Source organism: Telopea speciosissima, chromosome 11 (genome assembly GCF_018873765.1).
Source record: "Telopea speciosissima isolate NSW1024214 ecotype Mountain lineage chromosome 11, Tspe_v1, whole genome shotgun sequence".
NCBI classification, from domain to species: Eukaryota; Viridiplantae; Streptophyta; class Magnoliopsida; order Proteales; family Proteaceae; genus Telopea; species Telopea speciosissima.
The window spans coordinates 54,630,757-54,639,868 of NC_057926.1; the positions used below are offsets into that span (position 1 = coordinate 54,630,757).

The window sequence follows — 9,112 nt, forward strand, 5'->3', positions numbered from 1 at the left end:
CAAGGTTGAGGTGAATGAGTGTATTTATCCATTCAGGTATATCTTTTAACCTTCCTTCTCTTCCCCAAAATTTAGCTATACAGATACAAGTTAACTGCTCTTGTAAAGAAGATTGCCCTATACTTAAATTTCCTTTATTATTATTATTATTATTTGACAAACTATCTGTTTTACTGTATTGAGACCAAGTGGTCACGGGTTTGAGTCTAGAAACAGCCTTTGTGCGAAAACAAGGGTAAGGCTGCGTATATTATGACCCCTTAAAGACCCTACAGTGGCGGGAGCCTCGTACACTGTGTTTGCCCTTTTTTACTTTACTGAGCCTGTTTGTGCACTTGTATTGAAGAACCCCATCTCAACTTGTATAACCATTTCTTGCATACCTTTCAATTTGAGTGATGTCCAGGATTCTATCCATATCACTAGCCAATAGGAACCTGAGGAAAGGTTGAAACAATCAAAGTGATGATTGCAGAATGAAGCATTTGTTTGAATCCAAATTTATATGGAATAGGATGGGTTAATGGCACATACTTATCGAGCAGAATTCTCGTCATGGATAAGCATCCCCCTTGAACTGATGATTGCATATTTACAGCAATGTTTGGATTATGAATACTCTGTCTTATGTGTACCCAACCATGCTCTCCATGTTCTTCATCTGAAACTTTAGCCCTACATGTTCACAACTTGAATTGTAAGGATTTTCCATGTTGAATGCTAAATAAAAACTTAAATAGAGATGAAGTTATATGTAATGTATATTTTCACCTGTACATTTGAGCATCAATGGCAGCCGGTGTATCGTTTGAGTCTACAAGGCAGCCCTCACTTACCCAACAGTCTCCACAGGAATCCAACTCCCATCCTGTGAGCCTTCCTTCCTACAAATAAAGAGGGGTTAATTACACTTTCTCAAAATGGTGTATTAGATTAGTAAAGGGCCTGTACTATAATATTTCTTCTGTTCTGGTAATGTAGAATTGTAGATGCTGGTATTATCACACCCTTATTCACATTTTTTCTTCACAGAAGAGAAGTAACATATTGGGTCTACTGTCAACACTCTATAAGCTATATAAAGGCTTTTCTTCAGCTTGAACTAAAATATGTAAAATGGAATGAGATTATGATTTGGCAGCAAATTAACTAGCAAGAACATAAGGGTAAGGAGTGGATCAACACCTCTACATAGTTTCTGAATTTCTCAACTGCCTCAGCACCCTTTGCCTTTGCATATCTTGGCGCAGAAAGTATGTTCATCCGAAGCTCTACAGACTCAGCTGGATCTTCAAGTTCTTTTATAAGACTTCCAATTCCTTCATCTGAACCAGAAAGCTTCATGCGTACCATTTCAATTATGATCTTCACTACCATGTAAGCCCCTGCAAATAAGAATCATGGCAGGTCAAGAGCTATAGAGAACTAACCACAAGACCAAGGGTGTTTCCTGCATTGCATGATATGTGTTTGCTTTTTTTCCTCAAAGAGAACCAAATAGGAAAAGAAAGTGCATTAGAGTTACCATCATCAAGGAAGTGATTTTCTTTCAGAGCTCCATGTCCAGATGTTTCCATCATTAAATGTGCCTCAATGCCTTCCTTGTTTAGTTGAATGCCTTTGTCGATGACATTCCGATAGCCAACACGGTAGAGGCAGTGATGACCCCCTCTATTGGTGATGAATTGAGTAAGGGCCATGCTAGTACGAGCATCAGTGACAATGGTAGTGCCAGGGTGTTCCTTCAAGACAATGGCTGCCATGAGAGCTATGAGCCTGTCTCCATTAATTGGGTTTCCCTTTTCATCAACTACACCGCTTCGATCAACATCAGTGTCAAAAACAATTCCAAGGTTTGCTGAGTTCTCCAATACTGAGGTTCTGGTGAGCGACATGGCAACCTTGTCCTCAGGATTTGGAATGTGGTTAGGAAACATTCCATCTGGATTGAGGTTTAGAGAACCAAATGTATCTGCGCCGAGCTTGTCTAAAACGTCCCATGTAAAGAATCCTCCTGATCCATTCCCAGCATTCACAATTATCTGCAAAAATTTAACTACAAGAAGAGTAAAAATCCTCAAACAGGGCCATTTCTTTAGCTCAATAGATTTCTTATTACGGATTTGGGCACCCACTAGGTACTAGGATTCAGATCTACTGCCATAAAATGTTGATGAAGCTAAGAATATAAACCCACTGTAATTCATGGGTTGGATTCTAATTTAAATCTCCAAACTCCAAAGCCCATCTTAGCTATTGAACTGAACTGGCCCACTATTATTCTGAAGGCCCAAGGCAATTCAAGTTGAAGCATGGCTCAAGTCTGTGCTTGAAGTTAAATAATTCTTGGGGAGAAGATTTCTCACGATGCCAAAGTGGGAAGGGTTTTCCACGCAACACCAACGGGTGGGCATCGATCCGTTTTTGTCAATAGGGGAAGAGGAGAGATAGTGTCAAAGAAGAAGAGAGACAGTGTGGATGTGTAATTTTGATTCCAAGGGATCTTATTCTTCAATTTTTTTCCCTACCCGTCATTTAAGGGCTACCCCAATATGCTTATATTGGAGTCATAATGTTCCTCCATGAAGGTTCTAATTGCCCTAGCAAAATCTTTTATGTTTGTTCAAAATTAGTTATTCTTGTAATGCTTTTCCACATGTAAGGGACTTAGCACAATCATTGCATAGGTTTAGATTAGTAGAAGGGTGTTGGCTAATGGGTCGTTTGATGGAGCCAAATACTGGAAGTGATCTTGTTAATGGGTAATGGGCTTTCCAGTTAACTACCTTAAAGTATAAAGTAATAGTTAAGGTGTGGACCTTATTACAATTATGTCATTTTTATGGGAGAGATAGTAATTATTCTTAATTATAGTATTGATCTCTGCTTTCGGTCTATAAATTAGTAGCAATGCCCATTAATTGCTAACCCTTACTTTTGAATAGAAAGCAGACAAGACTAACTGAGAATACTAGAATCGTAGAGGATCATCTTCTTCAAACGATATGGATTCAAGTACGAGTTTCTTATTGAATCTCTAGTTTGTATTTTCATGTTCAATGATCCATCATGTTGATAGAGAGAAAGAGAGAAAGAGAGAAAGAGAGAGAGACCTGAAAACCCTCAAGTGGAGTGTCATAATGAAGGGGATGGTTCACTCTTCCCTTGATTATGTCCCTCAGGTGCCCGGCGTATGCGCTCATGAAATCTACTCTCCTCGTAGGATTCACAGTCACCGACACCTTCATCATCCTATTGGCATACTTCCGTGCACCTCGTTCGCATAACTCCTCCACCACCGTCGCCGTCAATCCCCCCTTTGGTGTGAAAAACTTGAGCCCATTCCTCGTATATGGTAAGTGAGAAGCTGTCATCTACACCACAAGAAAAAAAAAACCCAATTCACCACACTTTCAATCAATCACAAAACCCTAATCTCACAATGTCTCACCATGATTGAAGCATCAAAGGTGAATGGCTGTAGTAAAGTACTCATAAAACAAGCAGGAGTGGTTGCAAGTCCCATGTCGAACACCAAACAACCCGCACGGGCAAGACCCATAAATGCAGCTGCACTCAACGATGGCCCTGAGATTCGAGGGTCTCTCCCAAATGAAACTCTAACATCCTTCACAGCTCGTCCATTTTCTTTCTTCTTTAGACCATCAATCACCCACTCACCAAAGCTTTCTGCAATTGCTTCGATTGCAGGGGGAGTCAGATCCACTGTTCGACCCTTCTCACCTTCAATTGCAACGCCACGCACATCTGGACCATTTTGGAGTCTCTTAATCTTATCAATATCTTCATCAGCCAAAATTTCTGTGTACTGGGCCGCATTAGATGATACCTTACCACTATGTGTAGTTCTTGGGCTTGAAATTGACAGGAAAGAGAAATTCTGTTTCTTGGGTGCAGATGATAAGAAGTTTTTTTTGTGGGCATTGCTTGGTACAGTTAATGAAGAAGTTGAAGAGGCAGCCATGAAATCTGGTAAGGTTGCTTCAGAGATTTTCTGAAGAGAGTGTTTCAGGAATGAGGACCAAGCAACTGAGTCGATAGTAAAGATAAGATTAATCCTATTAAAACCAGAACCTTACAATTTAATATCTATCACACATTCTTCACACAGATAATATCTATGAACAACCTTCCAAGGACTTGGGTTTTTTCTGTGTTGCTCTATTTTAATGCTCAGCTCCTCTTAGATTTCATGTCAGTTTTGAACTTTTTTTTAGAGTTCGATCTCTATCTCTTGGTATCTAAAATCTAAACTCTAGAGGAGATGGTATATTCTCTTTGGAGTGAAAGATTTGAATCCAAATAGACAAAAATCATTTAGTGGTTTTTGAGGAAAAAATTTGGCTGCAACCATGTTCCTCCTGGCTATGACCCCCAATAGTAGGCGCAAATTTGGAATAATCCTTTTCCCCTTTGAGTAATACCCTCTTAGGTTTTTGTACTTTCCAAAATACTCTTCTGGATTTCAAATCGACGCCTTCAATTGGGGCAGCAAGAACATAGCTGCAACCTGGGCAGCAGCCAAATTTTTATCTGATTTTTGAGGGAATTATTGTGCTTCACCATCCTTAGTGAAGTATGATGCTTCAGGACATAATATGTAAAAATATATATCTACATACATATGTATAAATGTATACAAAGATAAGTGTCAAGGATTAAGTATCATAATTTACATTTAATAGAAACCATTGTTTAATAATTATTATTCGATAAAACATGAAAAAGATAAAAACAAAGCCATGCCCGACCCACACTGAGCCTAATAGTCTGGCCTAAGCTGAGATACATCAGGCCGACCTCAGTCTGGGGCTGGGAACCCCAAGCTGATTTGGGTTTTAAAACACTTGGCCGACACGTAGGGTCAAGGTTAGCTTGCCTTGAGGCTGACAAAGCTAGGCCACGACATCCCAGTCTGATTGCACTGTCATGCACCCATACATGGATCGATTTGATAGAGGACCCCACAACTATCTCATTGGTAATTTTATTCTAAAATAATTTGAGGTGACTCAAAACTACATTCATTTTTTTTTGTATTTTATATGCATTTTCCTCGTATGGCAATTTTTTGTTACTTATCTTGGACTAAAATTTTACCATTGAGATTGCTAGAGGATCCTTTATCATATGGATCCACTCCTATTTTGATATATGGTAGGCCAAGAATCATATTATTTCACTAGATATATATAGCTTCATAGTGAAGCTGAGGACCTGATAATTTTTCTTTTGGATGAAATGAAAATAATATGTTAAAAAATAGGAAAAAGAATTACCACTCTAAAGCCATCGAGGCAATTTATTGGGCTGGCCCAGGCCTAACGTGGGTTGTAAGGACCATGTATTGGTATGGGCCTAGGACCTGACCCATGGATCATGGACAAAGATTGCCATCTTAGAAGGTGTTTCTTCGAAGGGGATGGGCCAAGAGTTGCCGTGGGCAGAACTTGGCACATATAAGTTGTTTTGATTCCAAGAGTGCGGAGAGAGGGATTTCTAATGTATAAACTGCTATTTATACAGAACAAAGGGTACAATTCGGGCTTAAGCAATTCGTGTGCTTGATCCTTGCGAATCCAAATCATGATAACAGAATCTATGAATGTGTAAACCGATTCTAAGATCTAATCTTAATTGAATTATTTAATCCGAAATCTTGTTATATAAAGTCATCCACCTAAGCTGTCAGGAGAAGATTCCCAACTGTTATACAAAGTCAATTTAAGGTCCCAAGCTTCATCAATGAGGGATTACTCCCTAACACCCTTTTATGTGTGGGCCCTTATAGTGTTGGGTTGGGTGTGTCTTGTATTCTGCTGGTTCACATAATTTTAATTGGTTTATATATACAATTGGAATGGGATTTGGGTCAATTACGTTGTTTGATTGGGTTTTTTCTCATGGTTGTGTATTTGTCCCCGAAATGTGATATCAAAATGAAGTTCGGCATATCGTTGCAGAGTGTGCACAAAGATCTAGAAACGGATGCTGTGCAAGTAGAAGAAGAACGTACAATTCCAAGTTTTAATTTCAGATAGACGTAGGGAAAGAGAAATCGAATTGTAGAAAGAAAGAGTTCTTACCAAATTGAAGAGTGGTCACAGAAGGTGAATTTTACCAGGAAAAAAAAATAGTGGAAGAGGTTCGTACAAAGTGATATGAAGTGCTTATACGTTTAAGGTGAGTTTTTTTTTTTTTGGGGGGGGGGGGGAATTATAGAATTTCCATACTTTAAAAGATAAAAATTGAAAGTGCCTTGAGTGAGGGTAAATGATGGCCTAGATTATGGTTTTTTTTTTTTTTTAATTTTATTTTTTGGGTAGGTGTCATCTTTAGAGGAGGAAGCTAGCTAGAGAGTGATGTAGTTGATTAATTGGTATCTGCAATCCATGTGGATGAGATTCATTTTAAGATCTACTCTTGCTTGATCTTAACTTATTGGGGAAGACACAATTGCCCTCATCTAAGTTGATACTTGATAAAGCTTGCTCTATCTTAGAGATCAAGGGGCAACTACATCCACAATGGAGGTGTGAAAGCAATGGTGGAGGCTAGCATGAAGGAGGGGGGAAGGGGGAGGGGAGAGGGGGTTGGGAGGGTTTTGCAAAAATCTAGTTGAGAACGATTTTAAGTGAATACCTAAGGATATAGAGTAACGATCATATGAATAGATTGCCCAGTCCTATACCTAGTTAATTGAGAATGATTTTAAGTGAAAAGTTAAGGACATCCATAGTGCATCAATAATCACACATAATATATAAACTAATAATTAAATAAAAATATCAACAAAAAAATTTTCGGTAATAAATAGAAATTCAAGTTTTTGATGAACATATAACTAAGAATACATACAACATTTATTATGCAACAAATGATGCTCATAAGATATTGAAATATTTTTTTCTGTTCACATAAAAGACAAAGAAGAAACATTACAACCATATTGAATAAAAAAATATCCCAAGAAGGATTCAGTGAAGGATTAAACAGAAACAAGACTCGTCTCCTCCATCTCATTTCCTTCGTCAGACTCGGCATCTCCAGATATTTCCTCAAGAGATTTTCCCTTGGCATCGGGCACCAAGAACATAAAAATCAATCCCAAGAAGTCGGCTGCAACAAACAGGTACAATGTCTTTTGTGTACGTATATACAAGAAGCCGAATGTCCCAACGATTGCCCCAGCCTTACCAGATGCTGCCGATATACCGTGACAAGTTGACCTAAATCTTGCCGGGAATATTTCGGCCGGCACCACAAAAGTTGTGGCATTAGGCCCGAAATTGGAAAAGAAGAGGTGAATGCATACATGACTAGGAAGCCAACCTGGTTCCCAGGAATCTTCCAGTGATTATTGTAAGGAATGGCGAGTCCAAGCATGAAGACCAACATGAAGAAGAAACCCATCAACTGAATTACAAACCTACCAATGTGATCAATGAAGGCCACCGAAAACCAATACCCAGGAATAGTACCACAAAGGGCAATGATGGTTTGTGCCCTCGCAATCATGTACATCTCTTGAATTGCATTCATGGTGTTTGCAGGAGGGAGCCAATTCACTGCGGTGAAGATGTCATTCTAGAACAGAGTCTGACTGTAAAACGCAATGTCAAAAAAGAACCATGTTGTGGAGGTTCCAAGTAAATGAAGCCCATGTCGACGAAGGAATTCCTTAGAGAACAAGCCATATGAGTTGGAGGACGACATTACCATACTCTCCACTTTGTCTGGCTCTGCTTCCAACTCCACTTGCAACACCGTCACCATATCCGCAGCTGCCTTTTTGGCATTCCGGGCAACAAGGGCAGTGTAACGAGCGGTCTCAGGCATCTTCATACGCCAATAGTAAGTAAGTGCTGCTGGAAGGGTACCCACCATCAATATTATTCGCCACTGTGTTAATAGGTGCAGGGTAATAGGCGTTGAACGCTGAAGAAACGATGAGAGCGACGATTCCACTGGCTAAGTATCCAAAGCCTTGCATGGCGAAGACTGCAGCGATGAAGGCACCTCGGGTCTTCTTATTAGCATACTCGGACATTATGGTAACCGATAATGGGTAGTCACCTCCAATGCCGAAACCTAACCAGAACCTGAAGAAACATAAGATAGCCACCACTCCATTGGCTGTGGAACCAAAGGAAAGGCCAGAGGCAATAGAGCTGATGACCATGAGCATAAGTGTGACACCATACACACGCTTTCGACCCATCTTGTCACCGAGCCACCCAAAGAAGAGCTGGCCGGCGACGGTGCCAACGAGGGCGACACCAGTAATGGCCTAGTTTGCTCTGGTGGGTAATGTACCAGGGGTATTTGATCCAGGTTTGTAGTAATAAATGCGGCCAATCAATTTGGTGATGAGGCCAATACAGAAGAGGTCATAGGCGTCGGTGAAGAAACCCATCCCAGCAATCACAATTGCTCTGAAGTGGTATAACTGGATCTTAGCCACATCAAGTGCTTTAAGCACCTGTAGCTGATCCCTAGCCATGGCTTGCTACCTGGGACCTAGCTAGCTCTCTCTCTCTCTTTCTCCCCTTTTCCTTCCTTCCACACAAGACAAGAAGACTAACAGTTATTGTTTTCTCTCTCGTTAGCCTTTTTCTTGCAAATTTCTTGCAACAATCATTCAGAATGGTATGTTTTTATAGTGTTGCTTCAGAGTTCAAAGTCTCTCTATAATTTATTGTGAGAATCTAGACCTCCATGTACGGAATGTGCTTCTTCATAAGTCAACTTAAAAGAACATAAACCATGTGTTGTGTATATCGGGGTCTTAAAAGTCAGTTAGTCTTTTGGATTGGTGCGTGATTTGTGTGATTACATTTTCATAAAAAAATAAAATCTATCTTTTGTCAATTTTTTTTTTTTTTTTTCATTTTTGGGTTTTATCTATCGTTAGAAAATTCTTAGAATTTAGCCTAATCTGATTAATCACCACATACAAATACTTGGGCCTTATGTGGTGGAAAATTTGCCCTTGAACAAGTTATGTGGTAGCTCTAGCGATTAGATGAACAAGTTATATATGTGTAGGATTTGCTATTTGTCAAAATTCAAAGTTTTAAATTAACCCTTG

General features: G+C 39.5%; 1 protein-coding gene and 1 pseudogene across 1 annotated transcript; both read right to left on the minus strand.

Moving 5' to 3' along the window:
* Positions 1-341: 341 nt before the first annotated feature.
* Positions 342-4,010, minus strand: LOC122646543 (phosphomannomutase/phosphoglucomutase). Its single transcript, XM_043840112.1, has 7 exons — positions 3,452-4,010; positions 3,114-3,374; positions 1,526-2,042; positions 1,186-1,385; positions 772-884; positions 535-675; positions 342-437 (listed from the first exon to the last, which is right to left on the minus strand). The coding sequence occupies exons 1-7, from the start codon at positions 3,983-3,985 to the stop codon at positions 356-358; spliced, it is 1,848 nt and encodes a 615-aa protein (XP_043696047.1). The 5' UTR covers positions 3,986-4,010; the 3' UTR covers positions 342-355.
* A 2,999-nt stretch (positions 4,011-7,009) lies between these two features.
* LOC122645372 lies at positions 7,010-8,524 on the minus strand (annotated as a pseudogene).
* Positions 8,525-9,112: the final 588 nt, after the last annotated feature.

Excerpts from the sequence above, each read along its gene's own strand:
- LOC122646543 (XM_043840112.1), bottom strand. The coding sequence starts at position 3,985 with ATGGCTGCCTCTTCAACTTCTTCATTAACTGTACCAAGCAATGCCCAC. Across the intron at positions 676-771 it reads ATTGATGCTCAAATGTACAG|GGCTAAAGTTTCAGATGAAG; the intron begins GTGAAAATATAC and ends GTGAACATGTAG. Across the intron at positions 438-534 it reads ACGAGAATTCTGCTCGATAA|GTTCCTATTGGCTAGTGATA; the intron begins GTATGTGCCATT and ends ACCTTTCCTCAG.